Source organism: Tamandua tetradactyla, chromosome 5 (assembly GCF_023851605.1).
Source record: "Tamandua tetradactyla isolate mTamTet1 chromosome 5, mTamTet1.pri, whole genome shotgun sequence".
Lineage (NCBI taxonomy): Eukaryota > Metazoa > Chordata > Mammalia > Pilosa > Myrmecophagidae > Tamandua > Tamandua tetradactyla.
Genome location: NC_135331.1, coordinates 24,898,505 through 24,918,670, shown reverse-complemented (window position 1 = coordinate 24,918,670; position 20,166 = coordinate 24,898,505). Strand labels below are relative to the sequence as shown.

The 20,166-nt window shown below is 65.6% G+C and overlaps 2 protein-coding genes across 3 annotated transcripts in view; one reads left to right on the top strand and one right to left on the bottom strand.

Moving 5' to 3' along the window:
- RSPH14 (radial spoke head 14 homolog) overlaps positions 1–20,166 on the top strand; it is a 49,520-nt gene that overhangs the window by 11,785 nt on the left and 17,569 nt on the right. The window lies entirely within an intron of this gene.
- On the bottom strand, positions 1,177–13,237 carry GNAZ (G protein subunit alpha z). The gene is made up of 3 exons (XM_077160166.1): positions 12,467–13,237; positions 1,992–2,317; positions 1,177–1,433 (listed from the first exon to the last, which is right to left on the bottom strand). Exons 1-3 carry the CDS (start codon positions 13,187–13,189, stop codon positions 1,406–1,408), a joined length of 1,077 nt encoding a protein of 358 aa, XP_077016281.1. The 5' UTR covers positions 13,190–13,237; the 3' UTR covers positions 1,177–1,405.

Here is a 20,166-nt window from a genome sequence, read left to right as displayed (position 1 = left end):
TCACCCCTTCCTCTTTCCCTGTGTATTCTTAGCTCAAGGATGCATGGTGAAGGGGCTGCTGTGTTCACAGCTGGCATCCAGAATACAAAGTACATAGGAGAGACCCTGAATCCGACGATGTTTGCCCTTAAGAGGAAAGGCCCCTGGGTTTCCTGCTGTTTGGTGGTGCAGGAGGGGGTGGGGGAGCCCCCTGTGGGTTCAGGTCTGGGGGAGAGGGCACAGGCGGCTGGGCAGGGGCCCCACGGGGCTGCTCAGGGGCAGGGATGTGCTTGCACGCCAGTGTGTGTGCGTGAGCAAGTGCATATGTGCCTGCAAATGTGTGCCAGCGGGCCCGTGTGTGCCTTTGCATGGGTGTTTGTGGGCACGCGTGAGTGTCCCATCCCTCATCTGGGGCTGCATGCCTGGCCCTGGCTTTAGAGAGCCCCTGGGCAGAGAGGCATTTTGTGGATTTGCCTTTGGTGACACGCCGGGGGTGGGACAATGCAGCGCGACAATCCAGGCATGGGAGCAGGTCCTCGCCGGCCATTTGTGCCACGCTTCCCGCCACCCCAGGGTCAGCCTCCGGGTTGGGGGGAGGTTTCCGGGCTGCCCCACCCGCTGGGCCGGCGGCAATCCCTGCACCCCGGCCTTCGACCGACTCCAGTCCTCCCGGCACCTCTCCTGGTCCCCGGCTGCGTGCCTGTGTGTGGGGGTGGGGTGGGGGCGGGGCGAGGGTGCAGGCTGGCCCAGTGCTGCACCCAGGGGTCCCCACTGCTGGCTTGGCTGCCCCGGATGCCCGCACGTGACAGGCGCACACAGCACGCAGGATGACGCTCAGCTCTGTTCAGGGGTTTTATTTCCTTAAAGGTGACAGGCGTCGGCTGGCCCCACCACCAGCTCCGCTCTCTCCCTCTGTGCACCCCTCCAAGGCCCTGCTGTTCTCTGCACAATGGCCTCGAATCCGAGAGCACCGGCCACAGGCCCCGAGAGGGGGATTTGGCAGGGGGCCTGGTGGGGTCGCCTTTCCTGGGGCCGGCCATCCCTCTGGCCCCCCCACCCCACCCCGGGGCTGGGCCGTCACAGGGACCATCTGGGGTGCAGGGTGGGGGGGATCCTGGGCCCGTGGTCCCTCCGCCCCCTTCACTCGCTCGGCAGAGCCCCGATCATTTACTCTTTAAACACCAAGACGTTTGGCTGTTGTTCATTTGCTCCTGGGTGAAGAACCCGCTTTAAATACATCACATTTATTTTCTTAAATAAAAACGAAACAGAAAAAAAACCGCATCAGTAACGGGGACACTCTGGAGGCTTATGTACATGTCTCCCGCGCAGCCCTGGGGGTGCGCACGCACGCGGGAGAGCCTGGCGCCCCGAATTTCTTTGGAGCAGGGGGGTACAGAGTCGTCCGGGTAACAACTTTTTACACTCAGCAAGCCAGACACGAAAAGGACCACCTGGGAAAAAAAAATAGGTTTGGAAAAATCTGCCTTTTAAAAAAGAAGACTCAACCGCGTTGGAAAGGTCTCTAGGTCTGTGTTTTTTGGTTGGTGTTTTGTTTCTCCTGCGAAACGCCAGGAGGATTTGGCCAAAAACCAAAGAAACAAAAAAAAAAGGAATGCTGGAGAAGAAAAACCAGGTTTTGATTTATAAAACATACTAATAGAAGAAAAAAGCTGAACTCCAGCTGGCCTGACCTGGGGGTGGGGGAACGGCGTGGCCCACGTGGCCCGGTGGCTGCTGCGGGTTTCGAAGCCGCCTGGACAGGGCTGCGGGGTCGCCTGGCCTGGTGGCCCGGGAAGTGCACGGCTGCTCCGCCACACCCCGCCCCGTCCCGTCCCCACCCCCCAGCCCGGACCTTTGTATCTGGTGGGTTCTGGGCAGCGGCCAGGTCCTGGGCTCTGGGTGACACGGGCCAGCTGCCTGGGATTTCTCCGTGTCCCCGGATGGGAGCCGCAGAGGGCAGGGGGCAGGGCGGGGGTCCTTGGGCGGCGCCTCAGCAGAGGCCGATGTACTTGAGGTTGTTCTGGATGATGACGTCCGTCACCGCGTCGAAGACGAACTGGATGTTGCTGGTGTCGGTGGCGCAGGTGAAGTGGGAGTAGATCTCCTTGGTCTCGCGGTTGCGGTTCAGGCCCTCGAACTGGCGCTGGATGTACACGGCCGCCTCCTCATAGGTGCTCTGGCCCGTGTACTCGGGGAAGCACACGGTGAGCGGGATGCGCTGGATCTTCTCGGCCAGCAGGTCCTTCTTGTTGAGGAAGAGGATGAGCGACGTGCTGATGAACCAGTTGTTGTTGCAGATGGAGTCAAACAGGCGCAGGCTCTCGGCCATCCGGCTCTGGGGGGCGGGCAGGTGGGGTGAGCGGGGCCGGAGGTGGGGGGGGGCAGCCTCTGTTGAGGAGCCCCCCCCTTTCATGTCAGGTTCTGTCACTGCAGCCCCATCTCCCCTGCCCTGCCTGGACCCCTAGTGGGGAGACCCCTCCCGAGACCCCCAGCCCCCCTCCACCCTTCCCCGTCAGATTTTGTCACTGTATCCCCATCTCCTATGCCCGACCCCTGCTGGGGAGCCCTTCCCCGCCCCCCAGCCTCCTGCCCTTCCCCATCAGGTTCTGTCACTGCACCCTGCCTGCCTAGGCCCCTGCTAGGGAGACCCCTCCCGGCACCCCGGTCCCCGTGTCCTACATGAGGGGCAGCTGCTGCACTCCTGCAACTGAAGCTGGCGTGTGGGAAAGCAGCCCCCCAAACCGTCAGCTTGGGGGCCAGAAACTGCTGGGCAAGGGTGGGGCAGCGAGAGGCTGCTGTGTGGCTCCTGCATGCTGCGCAGGGCTCTGGAAGGTCTGCGGCTTCTCCCGGGACCCCCAGGCCCACCGCCCTCCCGGTCTGCAGGAGAAAGCTACGCCTGCCGCTGCAGGGGAGGCCACGCGTGACAACAGCTCGGGGACTGGGCCGGCGAATGTCCCAGCTGCAGCTTTGGGCGGAGAATACGTACATCTCACAGGGGAGGTGCCCAAGGGCCCCGGGATGATGATGGGGACCGCGGGTGATGGCACAGGCAGCAATGCCAAATCTCACATGGCAGGGACAGTGGTGGCTGTGGCGTGGACACTGGCACTGACAGGTAGGGGCCTGGGCTGGTCGGCACAAGGGAGGTGGCCCAAGTGGGTAGAGGCACCGAAGCGCCTGCCACTGTGTCCCCAGAACTGCGCTTGCTGCCCTGGGGGGTAAGCTCAGAGGTGAGTGGCCCCAGCTCTTGCGACGGCGGGGGTGGTGGTGGGGGGGGGGTGTTTTCCGTACTGAGAGGCAGGATCTGGCACCCCGACACCTCCGGGGGTGCCGCCACCCCGCAGGGCCCTGCCGAAATGCTCCCAAGAGCGTGTGGCCTCTGGACACCACTTTCTGTCCTCAGTGCTGGAGTCCAGGCTGCCGGTGCAGCTGCCATCCTCACAGAAGGGAGCTTCTGAGAGGGGGCCCCCGACCCCCAGTCCTGCACCTGATGGACCCCAGCCCCGGCCGTCAGCGCATGTCACTATACTCATGGGGCAGAGGGAGTCGCTTGGGCCCGGGACAGGCAGTGACAGCAAGGCCATCTGGGGCAGGCATGGGGGCCTGGGCCCTGAGGGGTGAGCCTGGCATGCACAGGCCCGGCTTCTCAGGGGTTCCCCAGGGCTCCCTCCTTGTGGGGAGGGAACATCTGTGACGGTCCCACCTCCTGCAGAGTCGCCCTGGATCCATGCCCTAGGTGCCCTCGGACCTGCCCTTTGCCTGGGCTAGGGTGGACTGAAGACTATCGTGATCTGTCCTTTTCACGCATGGCGGCACCATCCCGATGGCCCGGCCACCCCAATCCCTGGAGAGACGCCCTGTTCCCAGGTCCCTCCTGGGACCCTGCCCCTCAAACAAGCTCCGCGCCTGCGACTCTGGTCCCTTCGCCCCTGACTCTGCTGTGGGCTCCCCGCCGCCCCCTCTCCTGGGACGCGGCACCCACCCTCGGGCTCAGGCCCCTTCTCCTCCAGCAGGGCTGTGGGTGCCAACTCCCTGGCCCCCCTCCGCCCGCCATGGCCCACGGGGAGGGTGTGCCAGGCCTGTGGGGGGCCGGGGCCCTGTGCATGCGGCACCAAGCCCAGCTGGTGGAAAAGGTGGGCTCAGAGGCCACGGCGGGGTGGCCTGGCTGCCAGCGAGCTCGACCCCTTCCCCAGCCACCTTCCTGCTAGGACTGAGGATTGGCAAGGGCAGGAACGGGGCAGGGCCGGCTCATCTGCCCTCTAATGTGTCCCCCCGACTCCACCAGGCCTGGCGGGGTGGGGTCACCAGGGCGGGGTCCCTGTGCCCAGGCGCCTGCGTGCAAGCAGGGCTGCATGTTGCCACTGAAGTCACAAGCTGCAGGAAGGAGCCGTGCTGCTCCGAGCCCACTCAGGATGCTGTGTCAGCCACTGGGGGGCCAAGAGCCGGGGAGGCCTCTGTTTCCAGCACCTCCTTCCATCCGCCAGCCCCTCTGCACCCCAGGCCCTCTCGGAGGCCCCCTGTCCCTCCTAGATGCCGGCTGGTGAGGGTTGGCAACTAAGCCTGGTCTCAGGAGGTGGCAGGTGTGGGCAGGAAGAAGGGGCGCCTGGGGTACCCCGGGGGGAAGGCTCTGGCTGGCCTGTCCACTCTCCTCATCCACAGGCCCAGGCAGGGCTGGCCAGGTCACAGGGCGCCCACGGGGCAGGGGTGACGCCAGGGCCTGGGACCCTCCTGGGAGCCCCACTGCCCCTGGGACCTGCTGGCCAGGGGCTCTCAGCCTTCCTGGCCTCAGTTTCTTCACCCATCATGTGAAGCTCCCTCTTGCGGTGTGAGGGCACAAGGGCTTGGTGTGACCCCTGCCCACCCTGTGCCTCCAGGTCCTCATGGGTGAAACACGCTCTTGGCGGGGACACTGCTGAGCCCGGCAGCCTGCTGCATTTGTCCATGGAAACATGGCTCCGTTTCTCGGGCACGCTCTGGGCTGGGCTGTGGGTATGACTGGGGCCCATTCACACAGCAGAGCCGGGCACCAAGGGCGTTGAGGTTGGGTGTTGGCGGGGGGACAGGGGGTGTGCTGAGGTTTGGTGCAGGGGCCCCCGGCCACCGTGCTGGCCCTTCAGGAAGAGAAGCCAGGCCCGTGGCCCCTCTGGGCCTCCCTGTGCTGTGTGAGAGCCGGGGGCACCCAGTGGGCTGGGGTGGCTCGAGGGGTGTGGCGGGGGTCACAGCTGAGCCCTGGGGGCCAAAGACCCTAGTTCCCGGTCGGCATCCACTGGGGTCCTCAGTGCAGTGCTGATGGTCCCCCCCCCCAAAGCCATAGCCCCCCAGGAACAGTGGGTTCGAGGCTGCGGCAGGCGAGGTGGGGCCCAGCCTCTGAGAGTCAGGGTGCAGCACTCCCAGCAGTGGTGGCGGTGGGCCCCTCGGAGCCGAGGCTGTGTGGGGAAGTTGAGTGGGTGCCCGCCAAGGGGGGCTGCACCAGTGGGCCTGCGAGGGGACAAGGGCTGACCCCACAGGGCAGCAGCACAAGGCCCCAGTGCAGTGGGGCAGGCAGCAGGTGAGGGCAGCCAGCCTGCAGACTCCCATGTCCCGCACCCCAGGGGCCATCCCCTCGCTTCAGGAGCTGTCTCCCTCCCTGCTCCAGGTCCCTCTGGCCACCCTGTGGTTCCAGCTGCACCAGGCTCCCCTGCCTCAGCTCTCAGCTCTGCCCAGCCTCCGGGGGACACCCCCGGAGTGTGCACTCAGCACCCCTCGGCCATACTCTGTGAGGAGTGTCCCTGGAGCTGTCAGTGCCTCCCACTGCTGGGGTCAGAGGGCAGGCCCCACCCCCCATGCTGAGCCAGCAGGATGCCCAAGGGCCACTTCCTCCAGAGACCCCTGGCAGAGCGGGGCTGTGGCAGCTCAGGGACCAGGCAGGGGTGCCTGGGTACAGGGATGCAGCTCAGGGCCCTGGGTGGAGGGACGCCAGGCCCGTTGGGCCACGCAGCCAAGTGGCTGGAGGGCAGGGACTGAGGCAGGTCCTGGGCGGGCTCCCCAGCACCACCCAAGACCTAGCAGGCACCGGCCCAGCACCTGGGCCAATATGCAGGGGGCCTGGATGGAGGTCTGGTGTCCCTGGCTGGCTTGAGTTACAGATCATTCTACTGCCCGGCTGCAGTCTGACCGGGGCATACCACCTCCTCTGCTGCGTCTTGCTCAGTTCCGTGTGCCCACGTGGCTCTGTGGCCTTCACTGCAGTGGCCGGGCCTGGGGTGGTCTCCCAGCTGTACGTTCCAGTCCCAAGACCCTCCCACAGCCCTCTCACCTCGAGCCGGGCCCGCCACACCTGGAGGGAGAGCTGGGGCCTGTCACTGCCCCGTACATATGCCGCCCTTGCCTGGCACTGGAGGCCCTGCTCCGGGGCTCTTGGGGGACCCATCTCGAACCTTGCCATGACCTCTGGAGCCCGTGGGGAGCTGCCTGCCTCCAGAAGCCTCTGGTGGGGTGATGGTGAGTGCAAGCCAGATGGGCAGACGGGCATACAGACGGAGGCCGGTGCAGGGAGGGTAAAGAGAGGCCCCGGCTGCTGGAACCCCCAGCGCAGGGGCACTTGTGTGCTGGGACAGACGCACTGCCCACTGCGGACACAGACGCAGCCTGGTGGGAGCCCCTGAGCTCTTGTGGGGCTCAGGAGCGAGGCTACCCTGAGATACCCCAGGGCTGGACTGTAGAGTGGGTGACAGAAGCCATGGCCCAGGGTCCGCTGCGCCCAACCCTGCTGTCGCCATGACAACCTGGGAGGGCGCCCCCCAGCCTCTGGCAACCAGACAGGGGAAGAGGAGGGGGAGGGGAGGAAGAAGAGGAGGAGGGGAGGAAGTGGAGGAAAGAGAGGGGGATGGGGATGGGGAGGAGGGAGAGGAGGAGGGGGAAGTGGGGGAGAAGGGGGAGGATAGAAGAGGAAGGGGAAGAGGAGAGGGAGGGAAGAATGGGGAGGAGGATGGGGAGGAGGGGAAGAGGGGAGAAGGAGAGGGGGAAGGGGGAGGAGAGGTAGGGGAGGGGAGAGGGGGAGGATGGAAGAGGAAGGGGAGGAGGGGAGGGGGACATTGAGGAGGGGGCATCAGGTGTTGAGCCGGGGCAGGTCTCCCCGACAGAGGTGCTGTGGTGGGAGGGCGGGAGGGCAGTGTCAGGGCCCCCCGCGACTGCGCTTGCCGTGGCGCACTCCTCCGTGGGGTGCTACCGTGCTTTCCGCCGAGTCGTCTCCGAGAGGGGCTTGGCCATCACCCAGGACCCATGGTACCCCAGCCACGTCTCAACACATCTGGGGACTCCTTACAGCACTCTCCTTTCACTGGGGCCTGCCCCCACCAGGAGAGCACCCAGGCGGGCCCCACGGCTACTGGCCTTAGGATGTGAGGATGGGGAGAAAGGGCCGCAGGGTCGGGGGCACCTTCAGCCCAAGCTCTCAGTGCCCTCCTCTGGCCCCTGGAGGCTGAGCAGGCCACACCCTAACAGGGCCCTGCTTCCTTGGGGGTGGGTGGACAGGCTGGCACCGTCGAGTCTGCAGTAGAGCCCCCAGCCTCCGCCTGGTCCCTGTGCCTGGGGACAGCGTCCCTGCTCAGGCAGGCCTGCCCCTCAGGTCTGAGGGCTGCCGACGCGGATAAGGCTGCTGGCGGGTCCCGCAGGCCTACCCACCAGGGAGTCCAGACGCAGCCACGTCGCTGCTGACCCCAGAAGGCTGCTGCTGTCCTGGCTCCAGCTGGCCCCTTGGTCCTGTCACCACCACAGCCCTGACCCCGCACACAGCTCTGCACCCACGGTAACCCACGCCACTGCCCCACCCCACTGCCCTCCTCGCCCTCCGCAGGTCCCATGCATGAGCGAAGGCCCCAGGGCCAGGCCTCACGCTCTCCTGCCTCGCCCTCACTCCCTGGCACTGCCCTTCCCACCCCCAGCACGTGCTGCTCTAGCTATCCTGCATGTGGTGGTGCTTATCGCAGGACCTTAGGGCCAAGTACTGACGGGGCCTCCCACCCAGGGGATCCCGGGAACACAGGGGCCTGCAGCTTGGGGGCAGGGAAAGCCGCTGCCAGAGGGCCGCTCCTGGCCTGCCCCTCCCCGCCCCCACCTCAGGCCCACACAAGTAATGACAGGTGTTCCCTCCCCAGTGCCACACAGGTAATGGCAGGTATCCTCTCCCCAGCCATGCACAGGTAATGACAGGTGTTCCCTCCCCAGTGCCGCACAGGTAATGGCAGGGGTCCCCTCCCCACCCCCTCCCCTGCTGTGCACAGATGACAGGTGTCCCCTCCCTAGCCCCACACAGGTAATGACAGGTGTCCCCTCTCCACCCCCTCCCCAGCCCTGCACAGGTAATGGCAGGTGGCCCCTCCCCAGCCCTGCACATGTAATGACAGCTGTCCCCATCCCCATCCCTGCAAAGATAATGGCAGGTATCTCTTCCCTGCACAGGTAATGACAATTGTCTCCACCCCCAGCCCTGCACAGATATGGCAGGTATCCCTTTCCTGCACAGGTAATGGCAGGTGCCCGCCCCCCGCACAGGTAATGGCAGGTGTCCCTTTCCTGCACAAGTAATAACAAGTGTCCTCTCCCCAGCCCTGCACAGTTAATGACAACTGTCCCCTCCTCAGCCCTGTACAGGTAATGACAGGTGTCACCAGGACAGAGGCCTTGTGTCCAAGGCTTAAACTTGGCCAGAGCCTCAGGAGGGCCTGTAGGGAAAGGCCACGTGGTGGACAGAGCTCCCCGCCCGATGCTGTACTAGCACTGACCCACCGGGGCCCGGAGCTGCCCCAGGTGATGGCTGCAAGGCCCAGGCCCCAGGGATGGGCAGGGTGTGGCCCGAGCAAGGGCAGGCAGGGGCCAGGACCTCCCAGGAAAAGGCGCGGCTTGGGGCCTGGACACGCCTCCCTGCCGCCTGCGTCCCCGTGGGTGGGGCAAGTACACGGCTGCCTCGGGTGTCTGTCTTCCAGGCAGCGTCAGCAGTCCCTGGCATGTGCTCTCCCCAGTGGGCGGGGTGGCCTGCACGCCTGGAGCCCAGGACCACGGGGGCTCCTCCTGGACTGAGGACCCGTGGCGGGACAGGGGGCGCCTGGGCCAGGGCTGAGCGGCTAACCCCGGCAACCCCGCACGTGTTCATGTCACTTCAACACCCCTAGAGTGTTGGGGCCAGGGGAGGTCCCCAGGGGAGCTCCCAGGCGGGTGGAGGGGTGCTGCGTCCTTGCCAGCAGCTGTCCCCGGCCTCCTCCTGCACTGGCCCCTCTGCCCTCGGGTCCTGCTAAGTGGAGAAGCTGTTTTCAGCTCGGGATTACACAAATCCCTTAAGACAATCCCCATACGTATCTCCTTCACCCTGGCGTGTGGTGGATGGAGGGAGGCTGATGCGCTCGGGATGTGAACCCTGTGTTCCGTGCCCGGGTGAGTGGGTGGGCAGGGAGGGGGCTCCTCTGCCTGCTCCCCGGGAACCCAGGGCCCACGGCTCAGGCCTGCGGGTGTCGTCATGGCCACGTGCCCGCTCACAGGCAGGCAGGGGTCTGTGGGGTCTCAGAGACCCAGTCCAAGCCTCAGTGATGGAGCCCAGCTCCGCGTGGGGCATGACTGTCCATAGCACCTGTGACCTCCCACCCTGGCCATCCTGGGTCCCTCCCGCAGGCGCCCTGGGCTCTGCATGTCCCCAGCAGTGTGCACTGTGGCCGGGCCCTGCAGGTTCTGCTTTCCTCCCACACACTGGTCGGCGGGCCGGAGGAGGAAGGAGGGCCAGGGAACGGGAGAGCAGCTGGTCTCTGCACACAGGGCACTGCCCACCTGGCTGGTCCCGTCTGCAGGCAATGTGCCTGGATGCACGTGAGCCAGCTCCGGGAGCAAGCGAGAGCCTGGCTGCGGGGACACAGTGTAATTTGCCACATGCAGACTGCCACGCACTGCACTTGGCCACACCCAGCCGCCCCCTCGGGAGTGCCACCTGCCCTGTGGACGTGGCACCCGGGGGCCTGCACGGACCGAGCTCTGGCAGCTCCAGCACCGGCCCTGTGGACGTGGCACCCGGGGGCCTGCACGGACTGAGCTCTGGCAGCTCCAGCACCTGCCCTGTGGACGTGGTACCCAAGGGCCTGCATGGGCTGAGCTCTGGCAGTTCTAGCATCCGCCCTGTGGATGAGGCACCTGGAGGCCTGCATGGGCCGAGCTCTGGCAGCTCCAGCACCCACCCTGTGCATGTGGCACTCAGAGGCCTGCACAGCGGAGCTCTGGCAGCTCCAGAGGCCCTGCCACTGCAGCCCTCCCTGAGCCGCCTCCCTCCCGCCCACCACATCTGCTTTGCCCGCTGCGCCCAGGGTAGGTGGGGGGCCGAGCCCTCCAGGCCTTGTGGCAAGAGGGCTGCGACTTGGAGCCCGGCACACTTGTTCGCTTGCTTCCGGGGACCCCGGCTGCCCGGCCCGTCCCCTCGCTCCTGCAGCCCTGCACGCGGTAGCAGAGCCCGCCGCTTTCCCTAGCAACGTGCTGACGCAGATGCCAGCAGGGAGGTGGGGGGGGTCCTCCTTTACCAGGTGCGGGGTGGGGGCAGGAGCTGAGTGGCAGATGAGCCCAGGGGAGCCATGTCCGGAGGTCTGTGCTGGGCCCCAAGGTTCATCCGGCTTTTGCAAAACTAGCCTGGTTTGCTCTGGGCTGGCAGGCCTTGGACCGCACCGGGGAGAGGCGTTCCAGCCGCGCCAAAAGGCCAGAGCAGAGGGCGGTGGTCCTGCCTGCCCCCATGGTGCAGGGAGGCGAGAGGCGTCTGGCTGTCCTTGGGCTCAGGGTGGGCCCGGCCGGCCTCACGAGAGTACATTGTCTGTCCCCAGCAGCCTGTTTGTTTTTCATGCCCAGATATGACTGGCAAAGCTAGAAAGGTCAGGATCATTTGGAATCCAGTGAATTTCCAGCCTTGTTTGAGCATCTCATCAAGAATCTCCTTTTCTGGTGGAGGATGGCTTCCTCAGGCCTGCAGACCAGGCAGCTTGGGGGAGGGGGCTCAGGCCTGGCATTGGCCCCCCAAACCCTTAAAAGTACCCCAAAAGGCCTCCAGGACTGGCTACCCTAGGAAGTGGGCTCAGGCCTTCAGCTCCCCCAAACCCAGGCCAGGAGAGGACTGGAGAGGTGGGGCCAGTGGGGTGCCTGCCAACTGGCACGCCCACCTGGGTGCCCGCTCCATGCCAGGCCCTTCAGCCAAGAGCCAGACGGGGCTGCCCGGGTGGCACCCACAAGTGAGGACCCTGCTGACGAACTGTGACTGCAGGGTGGGCATGTGCCCGGGTGGGGCCAGGAGCAGCCTGCAAAGAGGTACAGCCACGAGGGCATGAGGGAGGCAGGCCAGGTCCGTGTGTGCAGCGGGGGAGCCAAGCCGCAGAGGCGAGAGACAGCACAGGGTAGGACACCCGGGCTCGGCTAGGGCAGGCCGCTGGAAGGGGGCAGGAGGCCAATGGCGCATCTAGACACCAGGCCATAGTGCCGAGGGGGCCCACCATGCTATCCTGGCGAGGGCGGGAGGGACAGCTCCGTTTCCCAGGTTCTTGCCGCCCCAGACCAGAGGCTCAGGACCATGGGCAGCATGTAGTGGGGCCGCCAGACCCGTAGTGGTGCTGCCCCACACCTGTGCCTGTCACTGCCGTGAGAGCCGGGGACCCCTTGTGAACCTCCTGGAGCCACACGCCCACCTCCACTCAGAGTATGTGAGGGCCCCACACTGAGGCCACAGCCCAAGGCCAGGACTTTCAGCGGCCCCGAGGATGGCGCCCCCTATGGAGGACCCCCCCAGCAGCCCCGAGGACGGCGTCTCCTGTGGAGGACCCCCAGCGGCCTGCAGGATGATGCTCCCCGTGGAGGACCCCCAGCGGCCCCGAGGTTGGCACCCTCCGTGGAGGACCCCCAGCGGCCTGCAGGATGATGCTCCCCGTGGAGGACCCCTAGCAGCTCCAAGGACAGCGCCCCCCATGAAGGACTTCCGGCGGCCCCGAGGACGGTGCCCCCCATGGAGGACCCCCAGCAGCCCCATCTCTGAGCCCTTCCTCAATGCAACACCTCTTGGCCAAGGCTGCCAGGGACACCTCTGGGGTGGCCTGCAAGGACCCTGAGCACGGCCTGGCCCACGGGGCCCAGCTGTGGACCCAGCACTCCGGCGATGCCGGGCCCTGCACAGTTCTTGGCAGGATGCAGGCCGGCTGGCCCCTGACCCAGCCTGGTACCTGGCATGCAGGAGGAACTGGGGCACCAGTGCTGAGCGCTGAGTGGACCCACACGCAGACTAGGGAGCCGACGAGCCGCCCGGCCGCACCCTCCCGGAGGTCTTCCCTGGCCCTCTGCCTGCAGGGGTCTTGGGGCCCAGGACAAGGCGTGGGGTGGCCAGTGACCCAGGCCGGTGTCCCGTGCCCGCCCACCAATCACCGCATCGAGGCCCAGCCCTACGTGCAGGGCCACCCCACGGAGCCCGAGCAGCCCCCAGCTCCCCCGTGGGCCCACTCACCGTCTGGTTGTCTTCATAGAGCTTCAGGTCGTAGCCGCTGAGCTCCACGCAGAAGATAATGGCCGTGACACCCTCGAAGCAGTGGATCCACTTCTTGCGCTCGGACCGCTGGCCACCCACGTCCACCATCTTGAAGGTGAGCTCCTTGAAGGTGAACTTGTTCTCCACGATGCCCGTGGTCATGTCCCGGGAGCGCAGGATGTCCTCCACGGTGGGCACGTACTCAGGTGCGGCGATGCGCTCCAGGTCGTTCAGGTAGTAGGCGGCGTTGTCCTCCAGGTGGTACTCGCTGGAGCGTGCGAAGCAGGCCTGCGCCCCGGGGTCGGCCCACAGGCGCCGCATGACACCCAGCAGCTCGGGCGTGATCTCACCCTTGCTCTCAGCCGGGCCGGTCAGCGCGAACAGCTGCACCGCGTCGCACGCGCGGTCGGGGTTGTGGAAGTCGATGTGCAGTGCACCCAGGGCACGGATGATGCGGGTCAGCGAGTCAATGGCGTTGTACACAATGAGCGGCTTGTACTCGCGGCACGCGTCCAGGTTGAAGCCACCGCTGTGGATGATCTTCATCTGCTTGACGATCGTGCTCTTGCCCGAGTTGCTGGTGCCCAGCAGGAGCAGCTTGATCTCGCGCCGCTGCCGCTGGCTCTCCGAGCGCAGGTGCCGGTCGATGCGGCGCGACCGCCGCGCCGCCTCCTTCTCCTCTGAGCTCTGCCGGCAGCCCATGGTCGCGCCGCGGCGGGGGACAGGGATGTGCTCAGCGCGGGTGGCGGGCCGAGGCGGGGCCGCCCTGCAGCCCCCCGCCCAGCACCTCCCGGGCTCCGGCCGGCATGGCCCGCCCCGCGGCGGGGGAGGGGGGGCAGGTGACACCTCACCTCTAGTGACCCGCCCCGGGCCGTGCCGTCATTCCCAGAGCGGGAAGCCGCGCGCTCCCCCGGCCCCGTCACCTGCCAAACAGAGAAATGGAGTCAGCAGCAGGGGAGGGACTCCCCATCCCCACCACCACTGCACCAGAGGGGCCCAGGGAATAATGAATGAGCCTCCCCTCAACAAGGCTGCCCCAGGTGCCCCCCCTTGCACCCAGCTGGGGCTGGCCACATGCTGGAGCAGGGAGCAGCCGGGCCCAGGAGGTGTCAGAGACCCCACCTCCCAGCGCCAGGGCCGCCCTGACCCCCTCGGGAGCAGGGAGTGAGCTGAGTCCCGCCTGCACTGCCCCACGTACTAGCTCAGGCACCTGTTTGCTGTTAGGACCGGGCGGGCACTCTGGGAGACCCCCTGGCCCTCTCCTTCCCCAGGCAGTGGGGAGGGGCTGGCTAGACAGGGGACCCTTCCCTTGGGCTGGTGAGGTCCAGACCCCCTAGCACCCAGAGGCGGAGAAGCTGGGAGCACCACGTGCGCCCACCCAGCATGGGGCCTGTAACTGTACGTGGGAGCCCAGCTCCTGCCCCTACAAGGGGGCTCTGCTGGCGGCCCGGATAGCAGGCGGGTGGGCAGGGGCCGAGCAAGGTGGGGGCCAGGAGACAGCAGCTTGGGGTTAGGGCTGGAGGAGCCTGGGGAAGGGGGGAGCTGTCATGCCCTGCCCCTGCCCCACCCAGTGGGTCAATAAGGAACAGCTGTGCTCCCACCTGGGCAGCAGGTGCGAGGGGCACCTACGGCCCTCCCCGCTCTGCAGAGGCAGCCCCAGGATCAGGTGCCAGCCCCCACCCCCTTCTACCCTTCATGTCCTTTGTCTTTCGGCTCATCACCCACCTTGCCTGACATGGGTGCCGAGGAGGCAGGACCTTCCCCATGGCCAGTGCTGCCCCCTCCACATCCCCACTGCCCCCGTGACACGTGCCAGGCCTGGGTGGGAGGTGAGGCAGGCAGGCAGACCCCAAAACCACCAGGCTCGCCCCCACCCACTCCCACCCCAGGACCCCCGCAGAGGCGGCTCCCTCCTTCTCCTGGCCCCTCATCCCCCACGGCACCTCCCGGAGCAGGCCTGCACCAGTTGCATTCTCTCCCAGGGGACCAGACCGGCCTCTGCTCATGGTCACCGCTTGGACACACCCCCGGCTCTGGGATGAGTGTGGCCGGCCCCACCGCTACCAGACCCTGGCCCCGTTGCTCATCATAGCAGGGCCCGCCCTCCCCTCCGGGCACAGATGCCGTGAGACCCAGTGCAGAGCCCCGCACCGCGCCTGCCCCCTGCCTGGCCTCTGCGCTCTGCCTGGGAACAGGACGGCCTGGGCACGGCGGAGCTGACTGAGGAGGCTGAGGGACCTCCTGGCTGCCCCATATCCCCCTGGCTGAGGCAGCCAAAGGACATGGGGCACAGCAGGGAATGTCCTAAAATGCCTCCGCTGGAGAAAGGTGGCGGCGTTTGGCAGGGTCCCCACGAGGCAGCCCAGTGTGAGCGGACGGATGTTTGTGGAGAGTGGTGCCTGGCACCCTCGCGTGCACACGCACACACACTATGGAGCTCAGACTCCCCCGCCCACCCCAGCAAGGGCTCCTGGGTCCTGGGGTGCAGGGCTCCTGCCCCTGCTGACCACCACTTCTTGTACGTTCTCCACGCAGACGCCGACAGTGGATGCGCCTGGAAGCTATGGGGGCGGGTGGCCAGACAGGGCCAGTGTGCTCGAGGATTGGGGGCCCCAGATCTGCAATTATGGGGGGGGTTAAGGTGTGAGGGCCCCACTTTCTGGAGTGGCAGCCTCACTCAGGTGAGGGGAACGGGTTTCACGCATGACCTTCGGCGTGCCAGCATCTGAGGCCACAGCAACTGCGTATGTGGACCTAGTACGAGGCCGTGCATGCAGCTTGTTCTGGAGTGGATCATGGGGCCACCCCCACCCCAGGGACAAGCCCTCCCCGCCACCATCTATCAGGCTGGCTGGACGACCAGAGAAAGGCATGAGGGCTTGGAGCCTTCCATACCACAAAGGTAGTTTCAAGCTAAAACCCACATGGGGAGCCCGGAGATAAACTCCCTGCTTGCTTTAGGCCAGGGGACAGTGGGGGAGGCCAGGAGGGGTCCTGCCCTCTGGGGAAAGCTGGCCACAGCACCCCTGACCCCCCACAGCCGCCGCCCTGGGGGACAGCCAGGACTGCTCTACTGCCCACCTGTGACCCTCGGCTCCCACCTCCCTGCGCCCCTACCCCCATGGCACCAACCCGCGGATCCCCCCATCGCAAGGCAGCCACAGCCTTGCCTCTGTGCGGGGGGTGTGGTGCGGGGCTGAAGGGGTCCCCTCCTGCCATGCCTGTCGGAGGTGCAGCCGGCTGGGACCGCGAAAAGACAGGGCCCACCACCCGGCCTGCCTGCCCTCCACCTGAGTGCAGGGAGTGTCCCCGCAGAGGCAGGCGGCCCTGCGGCAGTGGGCGGGCCTGTGGCAGTGGGTGGGGCGGTGGCAGTGGGTGGGTCACTCTCAGCGGGCACCCACAGGGCTCCCTCCAGCCATGGCCAGCTCTTGCACACCCCACACCCCCGGGCCTCCCCTCTCCCCGGTCTGCTCTCCCGCCCTCCCCAAGCCACAGGGTGACACCCCAACACCCCAAGTCAAGGTAGCCCAACCGCCCTTTCCCTCATGCCTGCAGCCCCAGCTCCGGCTCCTCCCACCCTCTTGAACAGCAGAGTCCCTCCCCCCACCGCAGACTGTGCCCTCCTCCTAAACCCTCTGCCACTCCCCTTCCTAGCTTCTGCCCCCATCCTCAGCAGGCCGGCAGGAGCCACGGGAGGGGTGTCCCTGCCACCTGCCGGCCCCTTCTCATCCCACCTGACCCAGGACCTGACCACTTCAGACCTGCTGACGTCCCACCACACCCTGGCAGCCCCCCCAGAGTTCCTGGTGGGGGTGATGATGGGGTGGGTCCTGCCTACAGCACAACCAGCCTCGATCCCCCAAAACCAGCCTCTCGCGGCCCTCGGGCCCTCGCTGCACACCCCTCCTGGCGGTTGTCCCCGAACTCTCTGCAGGGAATCAGAACGCCCCCCCCCCCCCCCCCCACTGCTCAACTCTGCCTCCCCCCAGCCTCCCTGGCTTCACAACCTTTCCAGGTACGAGGACCTCCTTTCTGTCTCCAAACAACAAAACCACCACCTCTGCAGATTTCAACCTTATTTCAGATAATTTTCTAATATCCATGATCTGAGAAAATACATAATGGCCAAAAGTTGCAATCACACTTAGTGAGAAGGTACTTCCAACATTCCAACTCAAAACAGCCAAGCCAGGGCAGGCCGCGGTGGCTCAGCAGGCAGACTGCTCGCCTGCCATGCCAGAGGACCCGGGTTCGATTCCCGGTGCCTGCCCATGTAAAAATAAATAAATAAATAAAAGCGTTAAAAAAAACAAAAAAGCAGCCAACCCGACGTTCACTCTCCAATGTTTGGAGGGCTGAGGGCTGCTGCCTGGAACGGCCTGTCCCTGCTCCTGTCACACACATCACATGTGACATCTGTCTACTTTCCCCAGCATGGAGGCAGGTGGCCTGGCAGTGCCACTTGGAATCCTGGCATTTTATGACCCCCTGCGCCCAGTCTCACAGTTCTCTTGTTCACACCTACCCCACCACAGCTGTGATCGAGACTTTCCAAAGCGTTCACCTTTATTTCCATAGAAGCCCTGTCACCACTCCTAGTTCATCAGTTGACATATTATCCGATGAAAGGCTGAAATCGCAGAAGCAAGTGCCACTGCCATGAAGAGGCTTGGGACAAATGGGACTGACTCAGTAGGGGGGAGTGGCCGTACGTGAGGTTGCAGAGGGCTGCCTGTGGTCCTGGAGCGCGCCCCGCCTGCCGAGGACACGGGGCAGCAAGCAGACAACGAAAAGGGAGTGTGTCTGTCCGTCCGGGGCGCCAGCTGTGTTGATGGCGGGGTAAAGCAGGTTTCTGCCAGACCAAGGCTTCTGCCAGAATCACACCCCACTTGTATGTCACTGATCATGACGGCGTCTGCAGACGTGTGGCCAAGTGGTGGCATGTGCTCAGGAAGGCATTACTGATTGAGGCTTGGGGACATATGGGCCTGTGTGTGTGGTAGGGGGAGGGGGTGTCCTCTGGCCACAACTGGCCTGGCTTATCCTTGCTCTCTCCACAACCTGCCTCACTGGCCTGGCACCAGCCGACCCACGGTGGGTCTCCGCAAAGCGGTGGTCTGCGTATTCTGCAGCCAGCATGGAGGGGGGCTGATCAGTCAGTGTGTAGACAGTGGTCTCATGGGCCTGCCACAGCCTCTCACCTCCCAGAGTTCCTCTGTCGAAGGATAGGGTCGGGTCACCCAGGGAGGCCCTTCCCTGGTCCTCTGTGCTGTCCCATGTGTCTGGCCTCCTGGCCCGGAGGCCCCAAGGCTGAACGGCTGTGCCTGAGAGCAGCGCTGGGTGTGGAGACCCAGGAGGCTGTCAGGCTGCGGCCCTCTTGGGGCTGGGGACAACCAAGTGGGTAGAGTGGAGAGGGTCTGTGCACAGCCACCCCTAGAGGGGAGGAGGAGCTGCCCAGATGCCTGGCTCCTGTGTCCCCAGTAAAGGCATCTGCTGACTTTGGGGCATGCCCTGCAACCAGCTGGGCAGCGAATATAATTTAAGCATTCTAGGTCCCTGGTGCCCTGCAGCCTTCTAGGCCCCACTCTAGGACCACAAAGTCAGGGGCCAAGCCTCCTCTGCAGCCATCCCCCCTCACCCTGTGCCCATCCCCCCACTTGGGCAGTGAGCAATGGCTCCCACCTGCTCCCTTCGCCTGGGAGCCTCCTGAGCTCAGGCCTGCTCCGCCCTGGGCGCTGGTCTGGAAGTGGAGCCTGGGTCGGGTTTGTGGGCATGTGGCTGAGGAGGGCAGGGAACAGGGGGCGGGTGAGGGCAGGAGTGACCCAACAGGTGCCTGCAGCTCAGGTTTCACCTTGGCTGGATTCCATGGGGAACCTCAAAGCCGTCCCACCCGAGCGAAGGGGGGGAACCACCCGGCAGTTCCAGGACAGGGGCATTGATGACCCAGGGGGAGCAGCTGAAAGTGGGGACCTGGGCAGGCAGGGGGCCAGGAGCAGCCCTGGCCAGCACCCCTGCCCTTTCCCGTTCCCCAAGCCCGGCACCTCAGGCCGTGAGAACGACCCCACAGTCCTGCTCACTCCCAAGTGGCACTGCCACGTCCCGCACGCCACGTGCCCCAACCCCCAGGGTGCACCCCACGCTCTGGCTGTGGGCCTGCCTGTCCCCAGTGGGTGCACACGCGAAGCAGGGCACCGTGGCAGCCAAGTTGGGGGCAGCTAGAGCTCCTGGGAAACTTGGCCCCATCCTCCGCCTCCGCCCCTAATGCCTAACGCCGCCCCTCTCTGAGACCCTGGGCTCCAGGGCCAGGATGTCCCTTTCCGAGACAGTCTTCTGTGGTGGCCATGGCCCCGGGACCGCCCCCCCTTCAGCCGCTCCCAAGCTCCAGCCTCTCCCTTAGTGCCAGTGACCCGGGGCTTTTCCCATGGTCCTGGCCCGGCTGGAGCCTGCCACAGCATCCATGCTACACCCAGCCCTGGGGCAGGGGACAGGACAGACCCCCTCCACCTGCCACCAGAACAGCCAGGAAGATACAACTAACATACCAGACGTGGGGCCGTAGAGGGTGGGCGAGGACGTGCAGGGCTGGGGCAGGGGACGGAACAGGGGATGCGGCAGTGGCATGGCGGGGTGGCATCGGGGGGGGGGGTGAGGGCCAGGAGCAGCCCGTCAGTGCTCTGCGCCCTCCCCCCACTCACGGGGCAGGGGCAGCGCTGGATGGGCGTGCACGCAGGGCGCTGCCGCAGGGGGAATTGATGCCTGGCACCCGCCCAGTGTTTAAGGGAAATGGATAGATTTGGGCCGAGGACAAAGAGAGTTTGATTAATCAGAAATTGGATAATGGCGGCAACACTCTAATTATTTTTCTTCCCAGCATTTTATCGAGAAATATGTTTGCACAGCCTACCAGAGGTGGCAGAGTAGTGGGGGGCGGGGGTGGCTGCTCTGGAGCAGAGCCCGAGAGGGGGCCACCTGCACCCTCATTTGCCGGCCGGGGTCCTACTGCCGCTGAATGGGGTCAAGGCTGTGAGAGGGGGCAGGGGCAGGCCCGGGAGGGGACGCTGAGCACCGGCCCATGACCACAGGCACCCCAGCCGCGAAGGACGGGTGTGGCATCCCAGCTCCGGCCAGGCCACCCCCAGGGGCCCAGGGTGAAGGCTGTGGGTGTGAAGCGCTGCAGTCCCTGCGCCAGGAGAGTCTGCTGGGGCCAGGCCGGCCCACTGGGACTCACAGGGCCTCCCTGTGCGCCCTGTCCTGGCCCCATGCCGCCCCCACCCCATAATGCTGTTGATGTGGTAACCTGGGTTCCCAGTTCCAGAAGTGGGGCCCGGTCCCCGGGGCCACTGTAGTGACCCAAAGCATCAACCTCGGGGCAGGACACTCAACAGACAATGACCCACGTCCTGAGCAGGCTTCCTTGCCGAGGGGGCGCTCGGCACGAGTACGTCGTGGTGGGGGGCGGGGGGTGAGGGGGTGGGCACCCCGCTGAACTTCCAAGTCTCAGCCCGCCTCCTCCGGGAAGCATTACCGATCATTTGTAACGCTCTTTCCCTCTGGGCTGCAGCAGAGCCTCAGAACCCTTCTCAACATCTGAGTGCTTGGCAAGGTCACTGCCACCCAGGGTTTTGATGTGAGAAATGAAAACTCTGAACCTTGACCCAGCCAGGATCTTCCACCCTAAG